Source organism: Ascidiella aspersa, chromosome 6 (assembly GCF_963924565.1).
Source record: "Ascidiella aspersa chromosome 6, kaAscAspe10.2, whole genome shotgun sequence".
In the NCBI taxonomy this organism is placed as follows: Eukaryota; Metazoa; Chordata; class Ascidiacea; order Phlebobranchia; family Ascidiidae; genus Ascidiella; species Ascidiella aspersa.
Window position 1 is genome coordinate 28,214,943 of NC_139452.1, and position 16,707 is coordinate 28,231,649.

At 35.4% G+C, this 16,707-nt stretch overlaps 1 protein-coding gene across 1 annotated transcript in view; it reads right to left on the reverse strand.

The window, feature by feature from the left end:
- Positions 1 to 16,635, reverse strand: part of LOC146141120 (WD repeat-containing protein 64-like) — a 58,109-nt gene extending 41,474 nt beyond the window's left edge. The window contains exons 1-17 of the mRNA XM_083392819.1: positions 16,267 to 16,635; positions 14,847 to 14,977; positions 13,191 to 13,293; positions 12,450 to 12,556; positions 12,345 to 12,374; positions 11,966 to 12,019; positions 11,541 to 11,703; positions 10,626 to 10,734; positions 9,467 to 9,607; positions 9,061 to 9,137; positions 7,532 to 7,716; positions 6,399 to 6,483; positions 5,549 to 5,697; positions 4,923 to 5,046; positions 4,538 to 4,656; positions 2,700 to 2,828; positions 283 to 372 (exon numbers count right to left, since the gene is read on the reverse strand). Coding sequence (XP_083248945.1) covers positions 283 to 372; positions 2,700 to 2,828; positions 4,538 to 4,656; positions 4,923 to 5,046; positions 5,549 to 5,697; positions 6,399 to 6,483; positions 7,532 to 7,716; positions 9,061 to 9,137; positions 9,467 to 9,607; positions 10,626 to 10,734; positions 11,541 to 11,703; positions 11,966 to 12,019; positions 12,345 to 12,374; positions 12,450 to 12,556; positions 13,191 to 13,293; positions 14,847 to 14,977; positions 16,267 to 16,420 — 1,950 coding nt within the window. The 5' untranslated portion in view covers positions 16,421 to 16,635. The remainder of the gene's footprint in view (positions 1 to 282; positions 373 to 2,699; positions 2,829 to 4,537; positions 4,657 to 4,922; positions 5,047 to 5,548; positions 5,698 to 6,398; positions 6,484 to 7,531; positions 7,717 to 9,060; positions 9,138 to 9,466; positions 9,608 to 10,625; positions 10,735 to 11,540; positions 11,704 to 11,965; positions 12,020 to 12,344; positions 12,375 to 12,449; positions 12,557 to 13,190; positions 13,294 to 14,846; positions 14,978 to 16,266) is intronic.
- Between the last annotated feature and the right edge of the window lie 72 nt (positions 16,636 to 16,707).

The window sequence follows — 16,707 nt, forward strand, 5'->3', positions numbered from 1 at the left end:
AATACAAGCTCGAACCGAAACGTCTCAATCAAGATGATGTCGATCTACTCGACCTTTTTGGCTTTGAGATTCATTATCGAGTTTTGGTTTTGGAGCATAATGGTTGGAGGTTGTAGTAAGACGTAATAAGAATATCAAAGCCCACAGAAGAAAGGCATCGTTTTGAACGTATCGAATAACTGAGTGATACCTATTTCTGTACGGGCTTTGATATTTTTATTAAGTTTTGGTTTGTTTTAGACAAAAAGGTTTTTATTTTCAACGTCACGCTCTACTACTCACAGATGACGTAGAGGGGTCAGGGGTCGGCGGCCACTCGAAGGTTCCGTCGAATTGATGCGTCATAATCAGTTCTGTGCTGTCGTCATCGTCCTGCAGAAGAAATTCAAAATTTTAGTTTTTTGGAAATAATTATACAGGCGTTATGTTGTAGGACGATAAAGAACACGATATCAAACGAGATTACATCTGTCAGCTTGTCAAATTACAATATAGTTCGCATTTCGCAATTATAATAATATAAGCAACAATGAAAACAAAGTTGTAATGAGAGTGTTGCTATGACCTAAGTGAATGAATAGGCTTGAGACTTAAGTCTTAAGTCAATGAATTGGCTTGAGACTTAAGTCAATGAATTGGCTTGAGACTTAAGTCAATGAATTGGCTTGAGACTTAAGTCAATGAAATGGCTTGAGACTTAAGTCAATGAAATGGCTTGAGACTTAAGTCAATGAAATGGCTTGAGACTTAAGTCAATGAATTGGCTTGAGACTTAAGTCAATGAATTGGCTTGAGACTTAATTTGGTTTGAGTTTAGATAAGTCCATGTTGTCGAATGACTTGATTTGAACGAATGAGTTAGTTTGGACTTGACTTACTATAACAATGACGTGAACTTGACTCGGGCAACTGATGACTTGTACTAGGTTCGACTTGTGATTTATTGAAAATAACTTGACTTGTACTTAAGGTATTGCGCAAATAATTTGGCTGGGACTTAATTTTTAAACAAACTAGTTTACAACACGGCTATTTTATCAAAAAACGACTGCAAATACCAAACTGCTTTGTTTATTCAGTGCGGTAACTTTACAGTAGGGTGTTGCATAGTCTACTGTAAAAACTCACGGGTATGTTTCCTAGTGCCAGTAAGTTTCAATTTTTTCCATACTCCTATTTAAATTGAAAACTTAATCTATGACAAGTAGCTCTTTTTAATGAATGAACGACTTTAAAAAAAATGGTGCGTCAATATGTCAAACGCACCACAAAAAGAGGCGTTATGTACCACCAGCGTCTTCAAGCGGTGAAAAATCCCTACTTATCGAACCGCTAAAAGTCGCTCGAGAGCTGGTCATGCGAATTTGTTTTATTTTCCTTAAAACACAATAGGGAATAATTGTGCTCTCTCAAAGGCCCGAAATTCAATTGCTACGCGTGTCGTATTATTTTGTGTATTTTGTGTCATTACTTTTCAACAAAAAATAATAATTAAAACTGAGCATAATGGCTCGACATAGAGGAAGCTTATGCATAAGTAAAATCTGCTTGCTATTTGACTCGCTTATTGTGTTTGTACTGCGAAACTTGACGTAAACTTACTAATTTTACTAATTTAACCTTTAATTTAGATGCCAATGACCTGGACTTGGTTTGGGCAACTGATGACTTGAACTAGGGTTGACTTGTGATTAATTGAAAATTACTTGACTTGTACTCGCAAATAATTTGGCAGGGAATTTAGCAAATCTATAACTTGTTTACAACACTGCAATTATTTTTGAAAACAACTGCAAATACCAAACCGCTTCGTATATTCAGTGCTGTAACTTTACATGGAGGTTTAATTATGTTGCCTACTGTACCGTTAAAATTTACGGATATATAATTATTCTTAACCTAGTGCCATTAGGTTTGAAAGATTTCATATTTTCCATACTCCTATTTAAATTTTAAAAAAAATACTATAACAAGTAGCTCTTTTTAATGACTGAACAACTTTATGTTATATGGTGCCTTAAAAATGTTACTTTAATGTACTTGTGAAAGCACCCTATGTACCAATCTTAAACGCAACGCAAAAAGAAGTGTTATATACAACTAGCGTCTTTAAGCGGTAAATAACTTCTACTTATCCAACCGCTAAAAGTCGCCCGACAGCTAGTTTTGCGAATTTATTCATCACTTTGCAGTAAGTTCCCTTAAAACACACTTAGTTTTAGAGCCTTCACTTTTCAACAAAAATAATTAAAACTGAGCATAATGGCTCGAGGAAGCTTATGCAGAAGTAGGCAGAATTTTGATAAAGAATAAAAAATATTCGAAACGTTCACAAAATGCATTCTACCTATGTATGCAATAAAACATGCACACACATATGTGTGTTAACAACTGTAATTTAGCCCTTCTGAAGCTGCTTTTTGACTAACGTTTACGTCTTACGTATTATTAGTACATCGAAAAGTAATCGCAGACTCACCGAATCCTTCGATCAATGATGCAAGCAGGGAAAGCTGGAAAAACAATTAGCCTGTAGTGAGGTTCGAACTCAGGACCCTGCTTGCATCATTAATCGACAGATTCGGTGAGTCTGCGATGGATTTTGGTGTGCTAATTATGTATGGGTTTTAATATTCTTATTTCTAAATTACTGCCCATCAATAATGCTGGAGTTGCTGAACACTTCAAAGTTTTTTCACCTGGAATATCTTGAGGGTGTTGTTCCAGCCGAAAGCCACGAAACGTCTTGTGATGGGAGCCGTAACAACTTCCTTGTTCTCAATCTCAAACACCTCGTCGTTCTCGTCTTCGGGGATCGGCTCGTCGGTCTACAACAAATGACACAGGTCAGACTGGAGGACACGAACATTTATGGACACTCTGTCACAAATGCTCGCTAATGGGACACAGGTCAGACTGGAAGACACGACCACACGTGGACTCTGCCAAATATGCTCGCTGATGGGACACAGGCCAGACTGGAGGACACGACCACACGTGAACTCTGTCAAATATGCTCGCTGACGGGACACAGGCCAGACTGGAGGACACGACTACACATGGACTATGTCACACATGCTCGCTAATCGGACACAGGCCATATGGGAGGACACGACCGCACGTGGACTCTGTTAAATATGCTCGCTGATGGGACACAGGCCAGACTGAAAGACACGACCACACGTGGACTATGTCACAAATGCTCGCTAATGGAACACAAGTCAGACTGGAGGACGCGAACATTTATTGACACTCTGTCACAAATGCGCGCTAATGGGACACAGGTCAGACTGGAAGACACGACCACACGTGGACTCTGTCACAAATGCTCGCTAATGGAACACAAGTCAGACTGGAGGACACGAACATTTATGGACACTCTGTCACAAATGCGCGCTGATGGGATTAGCAGGGTAGCACCAGGTTACCCGCTATGACTAATTTTGTGAGGTAATATCTGAAAATTCCATGCCACACCCAAACACAAATCCTGTCCGTAAAGAAATAGGCTAACGAATCAAAATCCAAACTCGGTTGTGATATACGATACTGCATTAAGGACACAGCTCTTTGCTCACAGTGTTGCGGTTTGTTTATGCTACGTTGTGATTTGGCACAGATTTATTGAGGAGACGGTCTTAAAGAGAAGCTACAGTCCAGAATGGCTCTATGGTGTTCTATGATCTAGTACAGGTGTGGGCAACAACTTTTTCTAGTCGCGGGCCAAAACCAAACTAAAAAAGGTTTCCGTGGGTCATTATATGTTAGCTGTGTAGACTTTACGCATCTTATTATCACCGCAACGACAGTTAATCATGGATAAAACTAGGGTGTTGCAATTTACACTCGACGGAGTAACAAGATTAACGCAAAGCGCAAAAAAATATTTGCTTTTTCGTAGTTGAAATATCTAAAAACATGTAAGGAATGGCCTCGTGCCCAGTTTGTGAAATAGGTCGCGGCCGGACGATTTGCGTTGACGGGCGGATCTGGCCCGCGGGCCGTGAGTTGCCCACCCCTGATCTAGTATATTACTAAAGGTACGACCATTATTATTGGCAAGGTCGAAATTGAGTTTACGAGCTAAGTTTGTATAATTTTAAGGACATGGCAATGAAAAGACACAACCGTTAAGATTTAAGCTATTATCTGGTTTAGCATTGACGACACGACCATGCGTGGATGCAACATTAGAACTGGCTTTCTAGTGTAAGAAATTTTGGTTGAACAATTGACACTGTTGGCAAACTGTATTACACAGCTGGCGAGCTTTCGCACAACCGTGATTCATCGAGCAAGCGTAAGAGAATACGCTCACAACAAATGTCAAAAGTAATATGCAAGCACAATTTTAACAAAATTCCGTATATCCTTCGTAATGTTGTTTATCTCTGTCAAAGGGTAGCGAAACGTCGTACTAACCTAAAAACCTGTCACAGACTGAAACGTTTGAAAAGCCCCTATAGGTAAATTTTGGTAAAATTATACTTGCATATTAGTTTGGAAACCCCTCGTTAATATGTATCACCTCTTCAACTTGCTCGTCGATGTATTCGATATGGAACACGGAGTGGTCATGGTCGTCGTTCTTTGAATCTTCCAAAGAGTAAGACTTCATTTCCTGACCGCTACTGAACTCCCAAACCTTTAAGGAGCCTGGAAATAGCAAATATTTGCATATTTCAAAGAAATTTATTTTCTTCCATTTCAGAGTAATTCAGGACTAAGTTTATATGTATTTGTTTAGATCAGGATCACAGTTAGTTCTAAAAATATTGTCAATTATGCATAATTTAGTGTTCGTTTTAACATCTATATACTCTGATGAAATCTATAGTTTACAGGTTCAGCCGTTGCAACTTTTTACTTTAAAGTTTAACCGAAAAACATTATTATGATGGAACTATCGCCATAAATCTCACCGTCGTAGGCGCCAGTTACCATCCTTGTACCGAGGTTATCAACAGCAACTGAAAGGACTTCTATATTGGGGCCGTGAGCCTCGAGGATCTGGTACATTTGACGACCGGTCTCAACCTCCCAAACCTACAGAGCATTGAGAGTCGATATTACTAAAACTTATTCAATGAAACATACACACACCTAGGTTTTCAATAAATGTGACCTAGCCCTTCTGAAGCTGCTTTTTGACCAACAATTACGGCTTACGTATCATTAGTAGATGGAAAGCCACCGCAGACTCATCGAATCTGTGGGTCAATGATGCATGCAGGGGAAGCTAGCTCACGACCTCCGACAATATATATTAAAATTGTAAAATATACCTCATCGTCTTTCTAAACACTAAACTTAAGGCTGCACATAAAAACATTTCAAACGCTACTCAAAAACTGTTTAAAAAACGAGACTTTTTGAAAGAGTTTTCATTACACAATTCCATTCACAGTCATTTAAAGACTTAAAGACTTTGTGGCATCCCTGTTTTGTAACACAAGAAAAAAAACAATAACTAAGTAAAAACCTTTAGTAAACCTTGCAACACAGAATGCTTGCAAAGACATGGCGACTAACAACACGCATTTTTCACCTTAAGTATGGACTCAGTGCAAATGGTGATGACTTGAGCCAGAGCAGGGTTGAGCACCACTGTAGTGAGGGGATGGTCGTGGGTGTGGGGCACCGACATAGTGTCCTGGACTGTTCGAGTCATCGGCCACAAGTCTAGGGTGCTCGAACCTGTAAAAAGGGGCTTAAAAATCAGAATTCCCATTGAAACCAAATAGTTTTTAATACTAAGGAATAGTGGTACAAAAAGGCTTTCCGGGTGATACGCGAGCGGATTTTAAATCTCATATTTTCTTTACCACTAATGGAAAAGGAATATTTTGGAACTGTTGTAAGCCAGTCACTTTCTCTTTGTGCCACATTAAATCGACCTTTAATATAAAATATTTTGTGGAACTGGGAGCATTTTTTTCATCCATACTTTAGCTTTAATGAACACAAGCAAATTTAACCAGGGTACGCAGTGACAGTAGGACACCACTAGGCTGAAAAAGTGCACGGCTGAAAAAGTCGGACGACCTCTGTAGGGCTGGCCGATATTGGACATTTTATTGCGATACCGCTACACAATATTTTAAACATATAATTTAATTTTGCAATTGATAATAACTGAGCTCAATAAAGAATTTTAAAGTCAAAAATCTTGAGTAAATCGATATCATCTTGATTATGACGATTAGATACCCACCACCTTATCTGAAGATAATACAGGCGGGTATCAAAAGATCCTAATCAAGATGTTGTCAATTTATTCCACATTTTTGGCTTTAAATTTCATAAATAAGCTAATTTATTACCAGTTGCAAGGTTATATTATATCATTTTCGTGATTTGTTGTCTTTATGTAATAAGTTTCCACACAAGACACAAACCTGTAAATAGCCGGTCATGTCGAGCGTCAAAAAGCAGGGTAGAAATTCGCCGGTCGCCAGATCGCTCATCGCTGTCAGTAAAAACCTAAAAATAAAAAAAAAATAAAAACATTCACTATGTAAAGTGTAAACCTACAAAGTTTACAATTGCGAAAAACGGAGTAGTTTTTCCTCAAATAGGCCAAATTCTTTTCATAACTGGTCGGATAACTTCAAGTCCTGACGCGGGCCGGACAACTGAACTTAAGATTTTCGATCGCGGGCCGGGTATAAAACATGTTTTTCGAACTATATTTACTTGATTTCATTTTCGTTAAACGAAGAAAATACAAATATCTAAGCTTAAAGTTGTGAGCCCTAATTAATTGTGGTACAACCTTAAATTGAATCAAAATTTATTGGAAAAGCATCCGACGACATTTCAACTTGACTACTTCTTCATTAAGAAAATATGGCGCGGGCGAATTAATTGACCGAAGTTTGGCGACTCCTAAACTAGTCCAAATGATCAATTCTTTCTATTGGACCAACGACACCCATAACGCTTAGAGTAGTACATCGAGTGAGTTTAAAACGGTCACAGTCAGACTTGGACAATTAGATATTTTAGCTTTTTAAAATTAGATTAAAATTAGAATTAGACCAATTTCAGTTTTTTTCTAAATTAGATTAAACTTAGAATTACCGAATTCTTAAAACAACAAATTTCAACTTAATTTCATAATAAAAGAATTACATTTCATTCACAATCAATTTAAATCGCAAAAGTTTAAATCGCTAATTATTGTAATAATCATGTGAGTGGTAAATATGTGTGCTAAATTTTAAGCCTTTTTATGCTTTTCAGACTTTAAAAATCACCTACAAGTCTTTCTAACCACTATTTTTTATTCAAACTCGTTGTTTTAACAGAGATTAAAAATGCCGTTGGACAAAGTAGCCTATTTGGTAAAATACGAATTAGATTAGAATTAGAATTAGAGCACACAAGCAATTCTCAAATTAGATTAGAATTAGAATTAGTCACATTTTGCTCTAATCCGTTAAACAAGAACACAAGAATTATCTAAATGTCCAATGTCCATGCTTGTATCAAATATTAAAATAAAAAAAGATCAAAGGCCAGTATTTACCTGTAGACAGGCGAGGGTGTGAATGTCCCAGACCCTGAAAACCCGAGCTGTTGAGAGACTGACCACGTGTTGGTCTTTCTCATTCATTACGATGTCGACAATGGTGAAAAGATGACCCACCATCTTACCGGTGGGTCGCGAGAGAATGTTGGGATGCCAGACTCGAATTGTCTTGTCAACGCCGCCTGAAAGTTTATGAAATCGGTAAAACGATACCCATGTCTTAACTAGGGCGATTATTTTTTTACTTTGCAAAAAAAGTCAGAATTTTGTCATAATGCATAATATACATACGTTACAAATTTTTACTTATTTAAAATCGTTCATAAAATGCTCAAAAATCGTTTACAAAATTAACAAAAACTGTAATTAGCCATTTTAAATTGTGGTTCAGTTTACAATTTTATCGAAATTTTGTTTCGCGAGTTGGCAGAATTAACCAAGCAGACATGGGTTTATCGCATTAGGTTTAGCTCGAACTTTGTTTTCGTTTTGGGTAGTTACTTCTAATTTTAACGCATGTGTTGAACAGTATTTGTTGTGACTTTTTTCGGTGGTGATTTGAAAACATCCTATTTTCTATTTTGATGATATTCTGGGTCTTTGTTCCGGGGGCCGCGAGAGAATATTTGGGTGCCATACGCGAGTTGTTTTGTCAACGCAGCCTGAAAGTTTAAGAAAACCTTCCTTAAACAGCTTTTGGAACTTTTGAGCATAATGTTTAGAAGTTGTAGTTAGACGTACTAAGAATATCAAAGCCCATACTGAAGTAGGTAGCATTTTGAACGTTCCGAATATGATCTTTTATCATTTTTACATGGATCATGTTGATATTCTTACTACGTAGAGCTTTTAGGACAATTTAACAATCTAAATAACTATAGGTAATTAAAGTTTTGCAACACATATAAACTTTGGGTAAAAACAGGTTAACTTTGTTAGCCTACTACTTAAAAATGGGGCAACAAATTTTGGGGGTGTGCATATGAATTTTGCTGAAACAGATAAAATTGTGAAAATATTAATTAGCAACAAAACTGATAAGTTTTAAGTGAGCCTAAATATTTTATTAATGTTTTAGCTATGAACTTTTTAAAATTACATTTAGACCAAGGTAAGGCTAAATAAAAAAATAAAATATCTGCACCACATTTCGCTTTTGCATTTACAGAATTTTGATCTTAAAACAATTAACAAAATATACCTATTTTCATATCTCAATATTTTTCGTTCTACGAAAAATGCAAGATCTGTGTATTGCAGCATAACGTTGAGGTAGGGAGCAAGCCAGCAAATTCAATATTTGTTTTGTAGGTGCAGCCAATAGTTAAAGGCATTGTAAATTTTAACAACACGCACGGTGTAAATAAACTTTCAGGAAAACGTTAAACAAGTAGGTTTCTTTCAAGCAGCAAATTCTTTATTAAAACTTTTTTTTGCAAGAAAATTAAGGAGAGCCAGATTGTTATTATGGGGTTGACTAACTTTTTTGCTGAGTTTAAAAACGTTTTAGGGAGTGATAAACTTACCTGTAGCAAAAATATTTGATTTTTCTGAATAACAAAACGCATTTACTCCTCTGGGAATTGAGAGTTCGCTAACTGGCCTGTAACAAAAGTAACAATAATTAATTTCAGTTACCAATGATAATAGTTAAAAAACGTGTATCATGTCACACATAAAATAACCCGGTGTGAAGGTATTTGAATAATGCAATATTACTATTAAACCTGTATTTTGTCTGATATATATGTTACAGTTACAGTTAAATGTCAATAAGTGTAGCGTAACCACTAGTATCAATTAAAGGCCTTTTTTCAGTTTAAACGATAAAAGATTTGGAGTGACTTCCAAATACAAAAATTTACATCTTTAAAAAGGTAAAGCCATTTATTGCGAAGAAAAACATGTCTTTAAAAAAGTTATTTTACATACTGAGTGTCGTGCAGTCTTTTCAAATTGGCGATGACAAATGATAACTTGTCTCCTGGTGAGCATGACGCGAAGCTCTTCAAATCGGGAAGATATTGGATTTTTAAAACCCAGTCTTGGTGAAACTTGCGACGAATCCATGGCCTAGGAGTATTTTTTCAAGTTTTAACTAGGGATGTGCGATAATATCCGATCGGAGCCAATACCCAATGCGACTGGTAGTATGGGGACTCATCCGATATCACAGTGGTATCTGTCCTGATACTATACCATAATAATAAATGTATTTTAGCCATGAATTACCTTCCAATGCAGCGATTTAAACTTAAAAGGTAGATTTATCAAAAATTATAGTAGGTTAACAACTGGAGGTAACTAAACTTCTTAGCCTTAAAGCAAAGTTTGGCCTAATAACCCTGAAAAACAGGCTTTTGAATGTTTCAATTTAACCTATTTTGCTGGTTGAAGCATAGGAATGACAACATTTGGTATTGGATCAGATATTGGTATTGGAATAGAATATCAGGTATTGCACATGCCTAGTTTTAACAATTCTTAATTTCACCAAGCATTGAAAATAATATACACACTTTATAGAGTTATTTGTTTGACACTACAGTTATATTTTGCACTGTTTATTAATATGCAGTGTAACCTAATTCTATTTGGTCTTAATATGGGTGTATAAAGCACATAGTAGTCAAAAAAAGGTTTCAAATTAGCTACATCAGGGTTGCCACACAATTTTATGAAAAAAATCAAAGACATTTAACGACTTTTTCCAGTTTTAAAGCATCTAAAATTCGATTGCTCAGCATTTTGTTTTATTAAATAAAAAACAAAACAGTACTAATGTCATGGTCAACACAATTAATAATTCATTTAATTTATTTTATAGTGACACTTTCTAAACACAATAGTTAGAGCTGAACATAAAATAAAGTCAAAGACTGTTCAAAGACTTGCTAAAACATAGGGTTTTTCGAAGACTTTTTTAGAACATAAAATTAATTCAAAGACAATATTAGGAATTTATTGACATTAATAGCCAAACACCTCTAAAAATATTTATAAATGTATATATACAGAACATATAACATCCACAATAGCCATCTTAACAATATTTTTTCATCAGTTTAAACATCAAACACAAGTCACTTACACAGTGAGGGTTGATGGATCAATGACATGATACTTCATCACCCTTTTCTGATCTTTGCTTGTCTTAACAACAAAGTCGTTGTGCGTCAAACGGATCAAGTTTATGTAACCTGTAAACATGATGGTTCAGTGGAGTTTACTGTATTGTTAAATGTGACCCGAGATGTAATACAGTAAGATGCAGCTGCTTTGTACTTAAATATATGTAATAAATATTTGATAAAAAATAATGTAATATCTCTTAGTTTAATCTAGCGGTTGGGAGATATAAATTTTTGACCAGTGTCGATAACTGATTTTTCTATATACCTTGAATATAGTATTAACTTTAAATGCTTAAACATATTATATATCTTAAGCAAATTACATTCAGTTTCTTTAACTATACAAATATTTTTGGCCTAATAAATTTGCTGATGCCTAACACTGTAAAACTCTATGTGTAATCATTCTGCCATAAAAAATAAGTCAATTGGCAAATTTTAAAGATTAAAAAATTAGGTAATTTTGTAATTTTAAGAGGAAAATTAAATTAACCAATACCGATATATTATTAAGATTAGAATATTGGCTGATATTATCTTTTAATGTTTAATTTACAATACTGAAAACAAATACCAAAAATGACTTATGTATATACATAACTGTTATAATGGATCCAGATTATGAATACTTTTGCTATGAAATAAGTATGCAAGCGAACTTTTTGATGAAAATGAAGTTTTTTATACCCACATCAACTACTAATAAGTTGCAGGTAAATAAATAAGAAAGAGCATACAGTAAAATAGTTAATAAAGCTTATTTTATAGTTCTAAAGCCAAAGTTTTGATAACTAGATAAGTAAGGAAAGCAAAAAAGTCGTTTCTGTATATATTTTTAAGAAATCAGAGTTTTCAAATAAATAGTTTTATACCTGCGTCATCTCCCAATAAAATGGCATCTGCATGTTCATCATCGTTTGGTACTAAGCACATACACTGTGGTGAATGCTCCAAAGGTTTAATAATGTGAACGCTTGATTGGTTCTTAGCCTTTGCTCTATGATCCCAAATCACAATGCTGCGTTCTGTTGTTGCCTACATTTTTTCAAAAATAAGTATCATAGATGATTGAGTTTCAATCGTAGGCCTATTTTCATATTTTTTGCCTCCAAAAATGTTTTTCCAATTTGATGATAATTTTACCCGTGATATTATTGTTGTTTTTTGATCTGTAAAAGCTCTACATACAACACAAAAAGTAAACCTTTAGTTTTACACAATATATATTTGGTTAAAAGCACTTCCAAATCATAGAAGGACAAATTTTTGATACAAAGAATCATCTGGTTTTACTTACAATAACTTTCCTTAGTTTGGGAAGATACTGACAACTTGTCATCCAGGCTGATTCCTGTATCGAAACAAACGGTTTAATTTCAACATACTTTGTTTATTTTTTCTCTTTCATTAGGCTATTTTATACAAACAAATACCATCCAATGTGTATTTGTAAATACCATCCAATGTGTATTGTAATATTAGAACTCAAAAATGCTAAAAATTAAATTATTATAGAGTCAAGTGACTAAAAAATTTAATGTTAGCGGAAATTAAGTACAATCATGGCCTATGAGGCATAATGGTTGGAGGTTGTTGTAAGACTATGGGTTTTGAATAGAATATATTAGTTAAAAACAGTCATTCGATTAACACAAAACACATTTGACGAAACTTACATTAATGTCAAAGCAGTTTTGAAGTCGCAACTGAAACAACAAAAAAGATGGTGTTATGTCTCTTAGCGAAATACTTTACAAATAATATATATTGCCAACAATCACCTTTCCATTATAGATCGACAAGGTGCCCTTTTGTGATGCTGTAACATAGACATCAAACTCATTGGAGTAAATAACAGATTGGATTGTGTCTCTTCTTTTCTTATCTCCTATAAGGGCAAAACAGTGAAAGTAGTTCAATCAAGTTGTAATATGAAGAATATTTTTAACATTCACTGTTTATCTAAGGTACAGCAACAATCACAAACTACATAAGTTATAATATTTGTTGGATTTTGAAACATTTTGGATGAAGTCACTAATCACTATCACTATAATTTAAACAAAAAAATAGTAGGTAGTAGGCCTATCTAACTATATTTTGAAAAGAACATATAGGTATAGGTTAATTAAGTTTGTCAACATAATTTTAACTTCATTCAAAGCTAGTTTTTTCCACTATAACAAGATTGGAAACTTTTGATATTTACCTCATTCGACGAAAGTTTATGTAAATTAAATTGTCTTACTTGAGTCATTTGTAGAAAAAACTAGTCTAGACTATATTTTGTTAACTAAAATGTAAAAAATAATTAAGTTTTTAAAAAAAATACATTTTACAATTTTTTGCGGTTTGTTTATTATGTGTTAGCGAATCGGACCATTGTGAAATTGGCACTGGCCTAAAATCCTACCACTTTTTTACAGTAACAAAACGAGTTGTCAAAATTGTCAAAAAAAAATTCTTTCTAACAACCTTGTTATTACAAAACAACAACTTCCTAGCAACACTAAACGTTTTACCTGCAGCTTCGCCGATGGTTTTGCGTTTTGAAACGGTAAACACGCTAATTTCATCCGAACTAGCTTCAGTCTCTTCGTTTTCTGCTTGAAAATAGCCGAACACCTGCGAATTTAACAAGGCGGCGGTGTTATGCTTCACAGAGGCCTTACAAGCTCGGGCAAGTGTGAAAAGAGCTCCACTAGTTACCGAACAACAGAGGTAAACAAACTCTAGCTCTAGCAGACAAGTTTGCCGCCTAATTCCGCAGTTGCAGCCAAGCATAACATTTTAACATGCAAACATTTTTTTGGCTTAAGTTTTTTCGCGAGCTATACGGGAAAACGAAACAACAAGCTCGGAGGAAGGTTATGTCCTAGGTATTTTTAGTTCGCTGAAGGACATATATGGTTTTATGACGTTACTTATTATATTTTGTGTATTTTGATCAAGCAATTGTTAAGAAACATTTGTCGCATATTTTTTTTCGCGCAATGTCAATTTTCGTGGCGCTCTTTCACTTATGTACGTGACAAGTTATGCAAAAAACAAAACAAAATAATACCGCATACCACAACGCATATTGTTTGGGTTAGGGTGCGGGTTAGCGTTTGGGTGAGGGTGGGTTAAGTAATATTATGTTTATTATTAATAATAACTTGACCCACCCTCAACCAAACGCTAACCCGCACCCTAACCCAAATAATATGCGTTGTGGTATGCGGCATTTAAAGAAAGTTTTTTTTTATTAATTTTTACGTACAATAGTGAAAGAGCGCCATTTTCGTCACTTTATCTAAATTTGCGTTTAGTACGTTTAATTGAATTGATATTGACCCTTCTCGAAATATTATTTGCAGTCCAGAAGCCGTGCGTCTGGTATAGAGTCGACCTGCAATAAACGAATGTCAATTCGCGCAAATAATTTGTTCGCATTTTTAAATGGATTTAGCTACGAAAACAGTTGCACATTTACGAAGGGATCGACCTAGAACAGCTTCCTGTTTTGTTACGTTGCTTAATAAGTAACTTTCGTTATATAACATTTTTCATGCGTTACGGCGAGAAATGTTTTTTACTTACATAATTGCGTAAGGATAATTGTGTATTACGTTTTGAGTTTGGGTTTTATAATAGTTTATAAAATCGTTTTTAACTACATTTTTATTTTGTTAAATCCCCCCCAAAAAAGAAAAAATGTTATTTTTTTATCAAAAATCTAACCTGATATACGGTAGTCAATGAAAAAAACATTTACATACGTGTACACCAACTGTGATATGGCCCTTCTGAGGTCGCGTTTTGCCCAACGATAGCGGCTTACGTATCAAAATCGATAGGAGATCGTAAGTTCGAAGCTTATTGCAGGCTATTGTTTTTCTAGCCTGCTTTGTTTTCATTTAATGGCTGATTAGATTGTAGGTCGAGCGCTCCGGTCCTACTAACTGCACTTTAAAATTTGGAGGTTGTAATAATCCACCTTGGGGTGGGAATTTGTAAAAAAAAGTTGGTGTTAGATTACACCATCATCTGAAAAAGATGAAAATAAAACAACTAAGCGTATAATTTTGCACCAACACCAATAGCATATGATATTTATAGCATTGAAATCTCCACTCTGTGAACCTGTAGGCGTGGCGAAAGTCACCATAGTTCATTTACATTTTGTTTCCACTTACTTCACTCCAGTCAATTTTGACTTCAGGGTTGGTGCTCAGCTTACGGTGAATCGCTTTCAAATCCTGCGACTTAATGTCGGCCCCGAACAAATCACGAATGTAGTCGCAGAAGTAGGTGTACCGCAGGTTGTCTAAACAAAACATTGTCAGCTATACGCTATACCAGGGATGGCGAACCTTTTCATCGCGCGGGCCACAAACACGACCTTAATCCCTACAAAATGCACAAGTGGGTCATATATTTAATTCTATGCTAATTTTATGCGAAAACTTTGCTGCTGTGTCGTTTAAGTGTCATTTTGTCTGGGTTGGTAATTGAAGGTTTTTGAATTTTCAGTCTGCGAAACGCTTAATTTATCTTAAAGGATCGCCGTTTTACAGCGATAAAAAATGCTTTTAGTTATCTGCTTTTCTGCACGCATTTGTTGAAATGCAGCTAATGTAGGCCAACTCGTCACCCCTAAAACACTTTTGCACAACCAGAAGATTAGATAGCCGTGATTTGTATAGTGCTATCTAACGAAGAATTGTTTGTTACATTTAACTATTCCATAAAATGATGGATAACATTTCCGTAATTCTAATCTAGAGAGACAAGTAGGTCATAACAAATCTTTGGTGGGTCACTTTGTGACCCGCGGGTCAATGGTTTGTGCCAAAAGATGTGCCAACTATGTTCAGGGTATACAGGGAAGCATAGATATACCGTACAATCGCTACCTTTTTTCCATTTTGGAAGTTTTATTGGCTCTGGGAGCCTATATAAAACAAATTGGACCCCTTCGCTTGTTTATTTTGTAAAGAGGGCGTTTGAAGCTACATTTTAGCCTATAAAATTAATTAATTTTCTTTGTTCATTTATCATTCAGAACGTGACGATTTTTTGAAAACCCAGGGATAATCTAATTCTAATTCTTTCTAAAAATGATAAAACTGTGTAATTGAGGGACATTTTGTGCAGGTCAAACTCCTATCGTTCTGTGAACAGCGTGGCCACCAGTATGAAGCTGTTATTAGACTTTAATTCTTGTCACGTGTAGTAAATTCGTTCGTCGAATGCCCGGCGTCCAGTCGTTTTATTAACGAATGATTAATCACCCACATCTGCCCGATGTAAGCTTAAAAAGAACTAGTAGAAAAGTAAAAATAATAGCACATTGCAAGCACTGGTTTACTAATTGTATCTTGTTAGAAACTCCACACCTGTGCACGCAATGTTAAGGGCCCGGAAATTCTTCAAAATTTCGTTAAAAAAACATGCACATTTTGCAATTTGTTATAGGCCCACCAACATACTGATGTGTAAAATATTTACATTTATGTTTTGAATCGTCATCAAGTTGCATATTTAATGGACTTAAGACCACTAAAGTGAAGAAACAGTAAGACAAAGTTATACACATTAGGCAAAACTGTTTACCGTTAATGGACTGCCTCTTTTCTTCCGGACTTGCATCTGTGTCCTGCAAAGTGACCTCTGAAAGAAATTCCTTGAACTTGTCTAATTTTCCCTGAAAACTTTGCGAAGAATACGGTCGTTCTGACGGGGTCGTTTGCAGGTGGGCGTCAGTCATTTTCGGTGTGTCCAGATTACATAAAGTCGTTCTGCTCAAGGTGCAGCTGTATTCTGGCTGACTTTGAACTTATTGTACTCTTATGTTTACCGTGTTTTATCCTAAATCAGCTTTGTCCCGGTTTAGCCTTACGAATTTCGTGGGAGCACTCGCGAGCAAGAAAAACAATTTTGCTTCATTCAGAAAAGCGCCTGTAACAACACAAGTTGACAGCAATTTCCTCAAACCACACAAATGCTGTCTTTACTTGTCCACTCTCGCAGACCGACGGGCGAAATATCAGATTT